The sequence below is a fragment of the Thalassophryne amazonica genome, chromosome 15, assembly GCF_902500255.1.
Source record: "Thalassophryne amazonica chromosome 15, fThaAma1.1, whole genome shotgun sequence".
In the NCBI taxonomy this organism is placed as follows: Eukaryota; Metazoa; Chordata; class Actinopteri; order Batrachoidiformes; family Batrachoididae; genus Thalassophryne; species Thalassophryne amazonica.
Genome location: NC_047117.1, coordinates 66,048,152 through 66,063,357, shown reverse-complemented (window position 1 = coordinate 66,063,357; position 15,206 = coordinate 66,048,152). Strand labels below are relative to the sequence as shown.

Below are 15,206 nucleotides of genomic sequence, written 5' to 3'. Positions count from 1 at the left end.
ATCTTCTCTTTACTCTCATGCTCGGTGTGCAAAAAGCCCGCCTTTTCTAAGTGCCCAGCAAGTAGTGTTGGATGTTCGTGTGTGGTACCTGGAATTTGGCCGACACCTGCCATGAGGGGGGTCAAATGGGCACTCGCAGGGCACTCGCTGTCTTTCGGCCGCTGGTGTGCGTGAATAGTTGGGGTGACAGCTGTACGAGGCGTTTGAGACAGCTCAGATTTTTCACAAATGGCATGCAATTCCTACTTTGTGCGCCAGTCTGCTTCAATCATGTAATGTGTGAAGGGGCCTTTAGTTTCTTTAAGGAACTTAACAAAACTGAAGCCAACGATCTTGACACTTTAAACGAAATGCACCTGGAGCCACAGCTGGAGCAGTGTGTGTCTGCATCTCTGAGTTCCAGGACTTGGCGCTGGGAAGGAACTCATAGCACCTGAGTCCTGGAGAAACTTCAAACAGAAGCTGTGGAGATCTGTGTGCACGTCGGTGGACCCACCTGCTCTGGTTCCTCGTCCAGAACAAAAGAGGGATCATCTCCTTTATCATCAGAATCCACACTGTCTGACGACATGCTGCGCGCTCCGTCTTACTCCAATTAAAAAACTCTGGTGTGCCGTGGTCACTGCTGTATCACGTTATTAAGCCATATGTATTGATTTATAACAGAAAACTGTCAAAACAGGGAATAAATGTAAGTGTAAAGATGACCGAATATATCAGAGCAGTAAACTGATCAGTCCGTGTGAACGCCGCGCATTGACTCCCCATGTGCAGTTATTTCCACCAGCTGCAGCTGATCCACAATGTGAATTCTGCCTTCCAGAACAGCTCTTTATATAATCATTTGAATTATCTACCTGTTGCCACATGTACATAAAGGCTGGATTGTCATTCCTACACTCATATTGTTATATTTAATAAAAAATCAGAAGTGCAAGCAGGAGCTGCTGCCTCTGCGTTCAAGTACAGTCGGAAATTACACAACTTTTTGTCGTTTCAAATTCAGCAATTGCTTGTGGCAAAATAATTAATTTTATCCACACAAAAGATTAATTCTGGCTTATATAAGGTGCATGAGCCCATTGTAGCTGACCCCCCACCCAGATAAAAAAATTCAAGCAAACAGGCTGAGTTCACTTGTAATTTCCGAAGGTACATGAACGCAGCAGCAGCCTCAGCACTCACAAACTAGCTTTTGCACTGCATGAAAACATTCAGCTGGTCGAATGAAGTCAAACTAACATTACAAAAACTAAAATGATTAAAAAAACATCAAGAACGACAGCAAAACAAAACAGACAAATTGAGGTTTTCGTTGCCCTTCATTCAAATTTTTCAACAGTTTAAAAATCCTGACAAAGCGCCAGCTGCAGGAACGAAGCTGCGCGAAGATTAAATGATGCCAACGAACGGCAACGAAAGTCCAGATTTGTTGTTTCGTTAGGGCTTCGTTACGTGCCGTGTGACTAGGCCATAAGGTTCTTTTTTTTTATTTAAAGGCCTGAATCAACATGGCAGCCTCCTTGAGGGGGCCCGCCCTCATGTAGATATGACAGACTTTAAACGTATGAAAACATGTTGATTGGTTGTTGCAGGGAATTATACACTAATGAGCTGATTATGAATGCAATATTCCAATTCTGCTTATAAACACTCCTAAATCGTACATGCTGTTGCTTTTAACTTTTTTGTTTTCATAAATTATTTAAAGGCTGCATTATGTTTATTCAGGTTCCCGTTCACGTAAAAAAAAAAAGTCTATGGCATATCTGCTTGTGGTTGGATGTGATTACTTTCCATTTTAAGTCAGGCGTAATAAGTTAACAGTCATCCGTTTATAAAGCTGTGCAGCACTGCCCCCTGCTGTCCACGCGGTAATATCGCAGCAGAGAAAACCTGGCGTTTTCTTTATTGGTTGCTTTCCGTCATGTGACCAAAACATAATGATGGCGGCCTGTGCTGCGGTCTGGTCGAGCGTGGGTTTGACTTTGAGACTTTTTCGCGTTATTCCGGATTGCAATGTGTGTCCCCTGTACAAGTTAAAGAGCTCGGTGAACGGCGTAGCAACTTCGCGAATAGGGAGTTCATTTGATGCTTTTCGGACGATAAATCGACATTTGCAGACGAGTATAGGTAAGTGCTAAAATTAGCTCATTTAAGTTGCACCAAATTCCTTTTTTTTAATGTCTGTGTGAGCCAAACTGTTCCAGCCTAGTTGCTTTTTTCCTCCTTGAAAAAAAAAAGAAAAAAGAAAAAATGAGTTTACTGAAAGTTACAGAGACGTTACGGATCTCTCAATGACACTTGTGTAACTTCATCTTTCCCAACAGTTTGCAACAAGTCAAATAACCCCTGATGTGGTAACAGTAGATGAGGTTGAGATAGCAGTCAACCAGTCCTGATCTGTGTATAATACATATAATGTTTTATTTCCTTGATGTATTTTCTCAGGTCTTCACAGTGAAGAGGGAAACTCGAACGCGGAGGATCCACAGGACGTGTGAGTGTTCACAGGGCTTTTATTGTGAAGGGCTGCAGCGATCTCACAATCCATACTTGTGTAATATGAGCTGTAGTTAAAGTGTAGGTGACCCCAGAAATGTGCAGAAATATCACAAAAAATGAAACAAATTTTTTCTAGTGTGGAGTTTTTTTTTTTTTTTTTTTTAAGTCCAGTCTCAAAGTGTTTTTGAAGAAGCTGGGGAGGAGACAGCCTTAAGCCCCATTTACACAGACGGTAAGAGCTCCCGGAAGCGTCCCGGAAGAATTTTTGGCCGTCTTAAGGATCACACGCCATTGTTAACGCCGGCACTAGGGGGCATGGCTTAGTTCCGGCTTTACCGGGAATCGTCGAAAAAATTATTCAACATGTCGAATAATTCCGGGAGTGCTCCCAGAGACCTCCCGTGATGACAGTGACAATGCCAACAACGGCGTTTGATACTTTTTAATCGCCGTTTTATCCTGCCGCTTCCTGTAGTGCTGCAGTTCTCGTTGCGTCGCGATGACCAATCAGGGACTGAATATGTAGTGACGCGGAGATGTCTGGAGTTTGAAGATGTGAACATGTCCTGTATCTGGTAGCAGCCTGTGAGCAGGACTTATGTCTCTTTTGTCCTTTATTTTACAATCATGACAGAGTTTTTGGAGCGAGCAGCAGCACCACAGCAGCGTGGAGCGGAGTTTCTTTTTATTTTTATTTAACGTGCGTGCGCGCGCAAATCGTCCTGGAGATTATTTTGCTTATTAGCTACATAGCTGTATAATAAAGCAAATGGTGACTCGCTTCTAAACACAATTATGACAGTTTTTTGGGGGAAAGAGCGAGGAGGAGCCCCGCTGCAGACAGCAGCAGCAGCCGGGAGCGGAGTTTCTTTCTTTCTTTTACGTGCGCGTGAGCCAATCGTCTGTAGAGAATATTTTATTAATTAACTACACAGATGTATAATAAAACAAATGGTGACTGGTTTCTAAACACAATTATGACAGTTTTTGGGTGGAAAGAGCGAGGAGGAGCCCCGCTGCGCGTGCTCCGCCCCTTTCCCCCGCAAACTTCGGTCTACGTACTACTTGCCGACAAAACCGTCTATGTGTAACCAAGCCTTTATGGTTTTGAGCCTTATTTAGATAACAGTGAGGGAGAAGAAACCTTGGAGGGAAAACCTTCAATCTGATAACAGTAACGATATTGGCAGAGTTCAGAACACAGAATGGTGATTAGAAATAAAGTTAATAATGCAGGCAATTTCGGCATGCAGGTGGAGATGATAAACTTTTTGACAGCTCTTTGGTCATAATCAACTGATTAAAAAATAGTTTTACTATCTGACATCAGGCAGAAAAATGGTGAGGAAGTGTGGATTTTTTTATATATGAATTTTGTTTCTCCTGAGAAACAGGTACAAGAATTTCAAATCTGAAAATGTCAGTTTTTTTTTAATATTGTTTCCTTCTTAAATGCAGTTAATGTACTGAATGTTAGTAGCGTAACACATTATTAAATGGTAAATGGATTTGTGCAACAACTACAAGTGTAATGTGTTAATTGCGTCTGATGGAGCGAGTCTCTGCTGCGAATGGATCCTCTTGTTCCACAGTGGGCCGCTTTGCACTGCAAGTTAAGACTCCCAGTCCATCTGCTCATAACGTCTGTCTGCACGTGACAAAATTATCCCATGATCCACAAAACAATAAAATCATGTGTAAATACTCAGTTTTGCCTCCGTGTCGAGTGGAGAAACTGCAGAAACCATGCGTGTTCGTCAATATAAGTGTTCCACCTGCCAAGCATAAGGTTCTGCCAGCGAGTATTAATCGTTCTGACACTGAAAACACTGTGCAGCTCCAACCTGAACCACTCAGTGGAAATGGGGCTGTCAGTAGCCTGTAAAAATCCATAAATTAATGGGACTATTAAGATAATGGTTCCGGCGCTGATATCACTTCCTCCTTCTTCAATGTCGGGACTTGCCAGGAAGTTCCTGGTTTTTAGTGGTGCAGTGTTCAAAATCCAAATATTTATCTCTTCAGTAACTGCACACCAGGAAAGGATACATTTCAATCTGTTTAATTTTAGTCTTAAATACTCAAAAAAAAAAAAAAAAAATTTACATACATTGGCAATCTGCAAAATCACCCCCCCCCCCCAAAAAAAAATCTTTGTCAACCACTACAACTACACTGAAATAAATGATGCATTACAAATATTAAACTTTAAGAAGTCCAGTTATCTCCCCTTGAAGCATTGTCATATGGTATGCTGCTACTGTTAGTGGGGCAAATATGTGAAGTTATTGTTTTGTGGTTAAAGTGCCAAATTTTGCACAGACATTGTTTGAGATATATATAAATTGTCATGCCTCGCTCAGTATTGTTTTAAATGTAGTTGTGGTTTGAGTGGATTCAGCATGTAAGAAAACAAAATGACACTTCATCTGTGTCTGTATGACACATGGTACTAAAGATCCCAGAAAGGCATGGTGGTTATCCTGGATTTTTCTGTTTATTATCCTCAGGTGACAAAAACTGAGCGTGGCATGATATGCAAGTTATAAAACAATATGCAAAATTTGGTGATTTTACCACTAACTCCACAGTAGTTTTACATATCTGACCTGCTGCGTCATACAGATACAAATGAGTGACTTGCAAAAAAAAAAGAAAAAAGTACATCTTAGTCTACTGCCTTAAAAACACTAAAAATTGCAGTGACTGACAAACAAAATTTGTTATAAAATTTTCAGTAATATCACCTAGTCCTACTAGGGTGGTAATAAATTCACAAACCACAGTGATTTTTCACACTTGATTAATTCAGTCAGGAAAATGTCAGTTCTCCAAAATAAGAGTATAGTTTTTATATCACAAACTCAGTCGTTTTGGATGACGACAACAGTGTCACATTGTTATTGTGAGTTTGGATTATTACATTATGGATGAGAGTGACAGACAGGAAAACAACAACAAAAGTCCTGTCCAGGGAGACTTGTGGACTCATTTGTATCCCGCTATGGCATCTGGGGATGAAGCCCGGGGCTGATCGGCCTCAATATAGGATTTTATTTATTTATTTATTTTTAAAACGTGCTGCAGTTTAGTAGTTTCTACATGAAACCAATGAATTGGTCAGCGTAGTCTCGTTTGAGGATGGTCGCTAAAGGGATAAAATATGACTCCATAGATATGATGTATTATCATATACCTATAAATGATACGCCAACGTGATTGGATAAAACACTAAAGAATAAATAGCAATACACCCTTTTCGCGGACGGGTAATATTTTTCATACTACCCGAGTAATCAGCCAATCAGGTGTCATGTACAATTCTTTCCACCTCGCTTAGAAAACAGAGCTTGGAACTTGAGGTGGATGGATGATGAAAGAAGCAAAACACCTTTGCAATTTACGTCGGTATTTTGATGAATTTCTTCATTTACAGCAGCTTCATTAAACGACGTAAATTGCAAAGGTGTTTTGCTTCTTTCATCATCCATCCACGTCAAGTTCCAAGCACTATTTCCTAAGCGAGGTGGAAAGAATTGTACGTGACACCGGTCGTCATCACCGCGATTGCTCTCACTGCCTCCGATGCGCTTACTGAGTCTGCGGGCTCGGTAAGCGCCACAGTGGGCCACTCACACCGCCCCCCCCGTCTGCTGTGCCCAGCTGCATGCAGCAACAGGTCCAGAGACACTCGCTGTTTTGATGCGCAGTGCCCGCTGCATGGACTTGGATTCTTTGCCGGTCCCGCATCCGTACCCCCGGAGGCAGTGAGCGAAGGGAGAGCATGCACATTGTGTTCTGCATGCATTTATCATTTATAGGTACGTATCAATCAATCAATCAATTTTTTTTTAATATAGCGCCAAATCACAACAGTTGCCCCAAGGCGCTTTATATTGTAAGGCAAGGCCATACAATAATTATGTAAAACCCCAACGGTCAAAACGACCCCCTGTGAGCAAGCACTTGGCTACAGTGGGAAGGAAAAACTCCCTTTTAACAGGAAGAAACCTCCAGCAGAACCAGGCTCAGGGAGGGGCAGTCTTCTGGTGGGACTGGTTGGGGCTGAGGGAGAGAACCAGGAAGGGGAGCAGAGATCGATCACTAATGATTAAATGCAGAGTGGTGCATACAGAGCAAAAAGAGAAAGAAACAGTGCATCATGGGAACCCCCCAGCAGTCTACGTCTATAGCATCATAACTAAGGGATGGTTCAGGGTCACCTGATCCAGCCCTAACTATAAGCTTTAGCAAAAAGGAAAGTTTTAAGCCTAATCTTAAAAGTAGAGAGGGTGTCTGTCTCCCTGATCTGAATTGGGAGCTGGTTCCACAGGAGAGGAGCCTGAAAGCTGAAGGCTCTGCCTCCCATTCTACTCTTACAAACCCTAGGAACTACAAGTAAGCCTGCAGTCTGAGAGCGAAGCGCTCTATTGGGGTTATATGGTACTACGAGGTCCCTAAGATAAGATGGGACCTGATTATTCAAAACCTTATAAGTAAGAAGAAGAATTTTAAATTCTATTCTAGAATTAACAGGAAGCCAATGAAGAGAGGCCAATATGGGTGAGATATGCTCTCTCCTTCTAGTCCCCGTCAGTACTCTAGCTGCAGCATTTTGAATTAACTGAAGGCTTTTTAGGGAACTTTTAGGACAACCTGATAATAATGAATTACAATAGTCCAGCCTAGAGGAAATAAATGCATGAATTAGTTTTTCAGCATCACTCTGAGACAAGACCTTTCTGATTTTAAAGATATTGCGTAAATGCAAAAAAGCAGTCCTACATATTTGTTTAATATGCGCTTTGAATGACATATCCTGATCAAAAATGACTCCAAGATTTCTCACAGTATTACTAGAGGTCAGGGTAATGCCATCCAGAGTAAGGATCTGGTTAGACACCATGTTTCTAAGATTTGTGGGGCCAAGTACAATAACTTCAGTTTTATCTGAGTTTAAAAGCAGGAAATTAGAGGTCATCCATGTCTTTATGTCTGTAAGACAATCCTGCAGTTTAGCTAATTGGTGTGTGTCCTCTGGCTTCATGGATAGATAAAGCTGGGTATCATCTGCGTAACAATGAAAATTTAAGCAATACCGTCTAATAATACTGCCTAAGGGAAGCATGTATAAAGTGAATAAAATTGGTCCTAGCACAGAACCTTGTGGAACTCCATAATTAACTTTAGTCTGTGAAGAAGATTCCCCATTTACATGAACAAATTGTAATCTATTAGACAAATATGATTCAAACCACCGCAGCGCAGTGCCTTTAATACCTATGGCATGCTCTAATCTCTGTAATAAAATTTTATGGTCAACAGTATCAAAAGCAGCACTGAGGTCTAACAGAACAAGCACAGAGATGAGTCCACTGTCCGAGGCCATAAGAAGATCATTTGTAACCTTCACTAATGCTGTTTCTGTACTATGATGAATTCTAAAACCTGACTGAAACTCTTCAAATAGACCATTCCTCTGCAGATGATCAGTTAGCTGTTTTACAACTACCCTTTCAAGAATTTATGAGAGAAAAGGAAGGTTGGAGATTGGCCTATAATTAGCTAAGATAGCTGGGTCAAGTGATGGCTTTTTAAGTAATGGTTTAATTACTGCCACCTTAAAAGCCTGTGGTACATAGCCAACTAACAAAGATAGATTGATCATATTTAAGATCGAAGCATTAAATAATGGTAGGGCTTCCTTGAGCAGCCTGGTAGGAATGGGGTCTAATAAACATGTTGATGGTTTGGATGAGGTAACTAATGAAAATAACTCAGAACAATCGGAGAGAAAGAGTCTAACCAAATACCGGCATCACTGAAAGCAGCCAAAGATAACGATACGTCTTTGGGATGGTTATGAGTAATTTTTTCTCTAATAGTTAAAATTTTGTTAGCAAAGAAAGTCATGAAGTCATTACTAGTTAAAGTTAATGGAATACTCAGCTCAATAGAGCTCTGACTCTTTGTCAGCCTGGCTACAGTGCTGAAAAGAAACCTGGGGTTGTTCTTATTTTCTTCAATTAGTGATGAGTAGAAAGATGTCCTAGCTTTACGGAGGGCTTTTTTATAGAGCAACAGACTCTTTTTCCAGGCTAAGTGAAGATCTTCTAAATTAGTGAGACGCCATTTCCTCTCCAACTTACGGGTTATCTGCTTTAAGCTACGAGTTTGTGAGTTATACCACGGAGTCAGACACTTCTGATTTAAAGCTCTCTTTTTCAGAGGAGCTACAGCATCCAAAGTTGTCTTCAATGAGGATGTAAAACTATTGACGAGATACTCTATCTCCCTTACAGAGTTTAGGTAGCTACTCTGCACTGTGTTGGTAAATGGCATTAGAGAACATAAAGAAGGAATCATATCCTTAAACCTAGTTACAGCGCTTTCTGAAAGACTTCTAGTGTAATGAAACTTATTCCCCACTGCTGGGTAGTCCATCAGAGTAAATGTAAATGTTATTAAGAAATGATCAGACAGAAGGGAGTTTTCAGGGAATACTGTTAAGTCTTCTATTTCCATACCATAAGTCAGAACAAGATCTAAGATATGATTAAAGTGGTGGGTGGACTCATTTACTTTTTGAGCAAAGCCAATAGAGTCTAATAATAGATTAAATGCAGTGTTGAGGCTGTCATTCTCAGCATCTGTGTGGATGTTAAAATCGCCCACTATAATTATCTTATCTGAGCTAAGCACTAAGTCAGACAAAAGGTCTGAAAATTCACAGAGAAACTCACAGTAACGCCCAGGTGGACGATAGATAGTAACAAATAAAACTGGTTTTTGGGACTTCCAATTTGGATGGACAAGACTAAGAGACAAGCTTTCAAATGAATTAAAGCTCTGTCTGGGTTTTTGATTAATTAATAAGCTGGAATGGAATATATGATAAAATCGTTATCAAGTTGTTCACCAATGAATATGGCTTTATACACCCTTCAGAAAATCATACATGGTTTTCTTCAGGGTGTATAAAAGGTGGCCTTCATAAAACCATACATGGTTTTCTTCAGGGTGTATAAAACCATATTCACTGGTGAACAACTTGATAACTGATCATATCTCTACTTCCAGTGACAAAAACAGCACTTTTTGGGCACATTACATGCAACCAAAGTGAAAATACAAAGAAAAAGTGACGATGCGGTGGTAAAGTGGACAAGTACTGCGGTTTGTTTATGACCCGGAGCACAAACATGTCGAGGTGGTTTTGCAGGCGAGGGACCGTAGCTACTCTGGTCTCATCTTCCCTTTTCCACTGGGAACCGGGGGGGGGGGGGGGGGTCACTTTTCACAACTGCTTTGGTGATTGCAGCTGAAAACAAAACAGTACACCATTTATCTGTGTGAAGTTGTACTGTGTATATATTGCACCATGGGAGCGTCTGTCCCCATAAGTGGTCAAATCCCGCAATATCACGCAGGGTTCAAACAAGACTGCACTGCCCAATAGCTTTTGCATTTCTGGGTGATTCTTAGACTACGGGCACTTATGTCCTTTGATCATATTGTATGAAAAACAGAAAAAAGGGGAAATTTCACACTTTTATAGTTATCTTTATAATGAAAGTGTGTTAAGAAATTTGTTCTAGTAGTCTATGATGACTCTTTCACCTTTTTTCAGCATCATTATATGCAAATATTGCCGTTGTGTGCTTGTCCCACACCCAGACTTTTGATCTTCAATGATAAAAATGAATGGTAAAGAAACGTTTTTTTTTCCTAATGTTTTAAAATATCTCTGAATAAAATATCAGTAAAATAATCAAAACATAATTGGGGTATTCAATGTCATACAACTGTTGTGATTTTTTTCTTTTAAACAAAATGTAGTTGTCCCACACTATTGCCGTAATTTCCGCCACAACACTGTAATGTCCCTTTAAACAGTTTGTATGAAAGATTGTTTGGGTAGTTTCTATGGACATAAACAGTGACATCAGAGCACATGTATATAGCGCCAAATTACAACAAACAGTTGCCCTAAGGTGCTTTATATTCTAAGGCAATGGTGTGGTGGAAATTACATTTACAAGGCCAACAGTGCCCGTAGTTAAAGAATCACCCTTCTATACAATTCTAGAAATACCATTCCTGAATTTAATCTTACTGGCTATATGTATAAATTGGCATATAATCTCAAGAAGATTTTAATCATATTGTCCTTTCATTTTAGGGTCAACGTGGTGTTTATAGATCGGTCAGGTCAGAGGATCCCTGTTAAGGCCAAAGTAGGAGACAATGTTCTGTACCTTGCTCATAAGCATGGGATTGACCTTGAAGGTGAGAATTACTGTCAGTAATGTCAACTTTTAAATAACAGTGTTGAAGTTTTTGCTGACTGCTTTCATTCAGGAGCCTGTGAGGCATCGCTAGCTTGCTCAACGTGCCACGTCTATGTGAGCGAAACCCATTTTGACAGATTGCCAGAACCTGTTGAAAGGTAGACCCCAGGTCCATCCTCAAACTTCAGCATAGTGCTTTTAACCATGTGCATTGAAAACTAAATGCTCATCGATGTATTGTTGCTGCTGTAGGGAAGACGACATGCTGGATATGGCACCGATGCTTCAGGAGAACTCGCGGCTGGGGTGTCAAATCATTCTCACCCGAGAGCTGGATGGCATTGAGGTGACTTTACCAAAGGTGACAAGGAACTTCTACGTTGACGGCCATGTTCCCAAACCTCACTGAGGAAAAATGCAGATCTCAGAATGGGAGGGGTGGAGAGGAGGCAGTGGAGACAAATGGCACCACATGTGCTCATTGAGAGGGTGCCTATGAATTCTTGCACAGCTAAGACAGTAAAGCCACAGAAACTCCACTGAGGATTTGCTATGGAAGTCCACTACTGAGAAGACAGACTGCAGATAAGACCAGGTGTGACTTTGACACCGTTTGGGGTCTCATGGAATGTCAAGTTCACTGTGAATTCCAATAAGCTGCAGTTGGACCTGTAGTGTCTGCTTGGTGTTCCAGGGCAAGAAGATAGCACTTGACACTGTTTAACCTCATTTGATATATTTCATGTTTTTGTTAAACATTTTTTGGAGCGACTGTCACTCTGCCAGTGTATGGAACATTCCTTGTTACAGCAAGCAAACGCACAATTTTTTGTTTTTTGTCCAGTTTGTTATACTCGTGTTGACTTTGTACACTTAACTTTTGTTTGTACCAGTTAAGTGTTGGCGTGTCTTGATGAGGTACCACTTCACCAAAGGTAGACATTCTTGACTCAAAATGTCATGTAGACTTGTGAAGTGACTCATACAAAGCCATAGATTACAAAACTATTTAAAGGGGCGAGCTGTCTGAACCTCAAATAGTCAACTCTAAGATGTCACAAAGGACAAGTTGGCTTTTTTAAACTGTAGACACATTATAACTTTTAGCAATCAAACCTTCTTGCTCTACTCATCTTCGAGACATGTCATGATAAAAAAGTTTCATCTATGAAAAATCCATGAGTGCCAATAGAGTACTTAAGCTCCAGTTTGACTCAAAACTGCACTTTTCTGAACTTTAAAAGTTGTGTTATTGTGATTGCTTTCAGACTGCTCTGGCTTCACACGAAAAGCCAACCTTACGTAGCTCTGCAAGTACTCATTGAGCACAAGCACAAATAGCAGCAATCTGCAGGCCTATACATGGGTGTAAGGACTAGGCAGAAAGTTGTCCCCCCCCCCCCCCCCCCCAGTGAAAGCTGGCATTTGTGAGTAGTGCGTTGTGGTGCCACCAGTTCTCTGCTTCTGTGGACTGGGTGTTGGGTAGCATTGTGGAAACCAGCAGCTGAAGCATACATCAGTGAGGAAAGGTTTACAGAATCAACTTTGTGGAAACAATGGATGTCCCGAGTGTAGCACTTGAAGTGGAGTGAGGAACAGAGTGTGTGGGTTTATGATTGTCCTGGATCAAGATTAAGATCCAGGCTTTGAATTACTTCCTGGGCATGGCCATCAGAAGTTACTCTGTAGAAGGTGAGACTGAACTTGTATGGAGACCCACTTATCTCACCAGTTATGGTCATGTCTCTGGAACCTCAGAATATGAGATGTGAGGCCTGTGATGGAGTCATGAAGTCACTTGCAGGAGACAGAAGGTCCAAGTCTTTGGGGTCCTGGTGCTTCCTGTCTCCAGGTATGGTTGTGAGACTGAGATTAACCGGTGACAGAAGGGAACAACTAGGTGTCTTTGATACAAAGTGTCTTCAGAGGTTCCTTGGGTGCCACTGGTTTGACTGTCTAATGAATAGTTTTTCAGGTAGACCAAGATGAGTTTTATCACTTGGTTGTGAGGAAACGTCACTCAACATTTTGGCCATGTGGTTAGTTTCCTGGCACTTGATCCAGCACAAAGGTACCTCAGTCTTGTGGACCCCAGCAGCTGGAGAAGGGCTAGAAGACTCCCACCATCCACTTGGCTTTGGCAGATGGTTACTTTCGAGAGGCGGGGCTTGTCTACCTGGAGGGGTAGCCATCCAGGAACTGTGGCGGTTCCGTGGAGAAGTTGATGCAGCAATGCGTGGTGTGAGTGCATGCTCCGAGACTTGACATTGTCTTTGTGCATTTTATAATTGCTTACAAGATACATTGCTCATCATGATATTCTTAAAAATTAAGTGACTTTTTATTGTGCTGCATCTGACAAAACGGGCCAAAATTAAGTTTAAGACAGATACATTATTACAGATACATTATGAGCATTATTTCATTGCTATTTTGAGCACATAGATTTTAAACTCCTGGGATGGTTGGTTTACTTACTCGGGTTAAATTCTTCAAACCTTTCAAAGGGATTTCTTGCAAACAAAGCAAATGTCAAAGGAGAGCGTCCTTGGAGGCTTGGTTGCCAACAGTGTTTTAAAATGACTTCAGTTGTTTAAATAAGCCAACACATCCTTGACAGTTCTCAGAACTGACATAATATTCTGTTAGAATCATCAGCAAATGACTCCATTGACCAGCCAAGACCTGAGAGTTGACAAAAAGTCCTTAATATGTAGGTCTTATATAGGTCTCAGTCTAGGGTAAACAGGTCTTAGCTTTGACACAGGTTGAGATAAAACAAGAGGTGTCTGCTTTGAAGTTCATATGCTCCACGCTTCCGTGGATAATATAAAATACATCTACCTATGCTGACTGTTATTACTTGTCCATACGCACAAATCTTAAGTTATTCAAGTCTGTTGTGTCATAGAAATTCTCAATATTTAAAGTGGTGCAATAAAATGTTTTATCCGTCACATACCGGTCCCATCCAGCTCTTCTTACGTGCACAGGCAATGAATGTTTCCAATTGCTGAACATGGAATTTGGCACCTAGTTGCCAGAGTTATTTCAGATAGAAGCAGCTATCCATTAAAAGGGATCATAATGTGCACAAACAGTTTTAAACTTCTACAGTTGTATGAGTGGGGTTTTGTGTTGAACAGTTGTCCATTTTCTACCATCATCTACGTTTCTGTTTTGTTTCATTGCTGTTAATTCAATTTTTCTTGGAGTATTTATGAAGCACCACCTTGTGTCTTCTGCACTGTTTCCAGTGTTAGCACAGTTGGCATTGCTTATTTGTTGTCGTTTTTTAATTATTCTGCTCTTTATACATTGTATTATGATCCCAGAGTAACACTTATTTCATCATTGTAATCTGTTTTATAGGAGGATGTTAATGTAAAAACTCTCCTTCATAACCAGATTTAGTGAAAAAAAATTTTTTTTCAAACCACTGACGTCAGATCCTCATCAGCTTGAGGTGGAGATGCAGCTTAAAGTCAAACGCAGATCTTTCCTTAGGATATGGCCAGATGATCAGTTCAAATTGGATTAATGGCAACTTCAGATTGTATGGAGTCTGAACAGAAAATACCCCATGAAATCTGAATTATGCATCTCTGATTCAAACATGTTTGGAGGTGGTTTGGAATCTGCAGATGCATCTCTATGTTCTGATTGGATTTCAAAGTCTCTTCACTTAAAATGACGACTTGTTTTTGCTGAACCTGTCTCCCCATCTCTATTACCCTTCATCAAAAATAACGGCTGAAATAGCGTGTATATATACAAACAAAGGTTAGAGATGTTTAAAAGTTCCAGTTGGTTTGCTCTTCGCAGTGAGTGAGTGAACTTGGATTGGAGGGTATTTGGGTCACAATCAAAAATGTTTTCATTTCATCACTAGTTTTTCTTGTGGTGCAACAGCATTTTGAGCCAATAGCAAAAGACTAAGAAATATTTTTACCCAACACAAGTTGGCAAACACTAGCTACAAATCATGCTAAAATCTTTTCATGCAAATCTGTAAAACAAGATACAGGATAAACAAACACATTGACATATGTAGAATTTATAAATTACCCACCAGACCCGAGTTATACAGTTGACCACTAGGTGTCACTGTGGCAAGACCTTTCAAACATTCCACAAGATCGACTGAAGCCGTTTCAGTTCTGATTAGTTTGTAGAAAAAAAGTGATATCACAAAAACGGTTTCAAGCGTAAGCTTTTATACTATAATAAAATAATTTCTACATACACAGAGATGTAGGACTTTAGAGAAGAAACAGTGCACAAACAGCGAAAAGTCGACATGCCTTATTTAAAAGAAAAAAAAATATATATATATATATATATATATATATGAGATTAGGGTGCCTGTGGCCTTCTTTCATTCAAATCTTACCTGTAAATCGCATTTCT

The 15,206-nt window shown here is 40.5% G+C and overlaps 1 protein-coding gene across 1 annotated transcript; it reads left to right on the top strand.

The window, feature by feature from the left end:
- The first annotated feature begins 1,939 nt into the window (after window positions 1-1,939).
- Window positions 1,940-13,900, top strand: fdx2 (ferredoxin 2). Its single transcript, XM_034188765.1, has 5 exons — window positions 1,940-2,133; window positions 2,452-2,500; window positions 10,688-10,794; window positions 10,867-10,954; window positions 11,049-13,900. Exons 1-5 carry the CDS (start codon window positions 1,944-1,946, stop codon window positions 11,203-11,205), a joined length of 591 nt encoding a protein of 196 aa, XP_034044656.1. The 5' UTR covers window positions 1,940-1,943; the 3' UTR covers window positions 11,206-13,900.
- The last annotated feature ends 1,306 nt before the right edge of the window (window positions 13,901-15,206 follow it).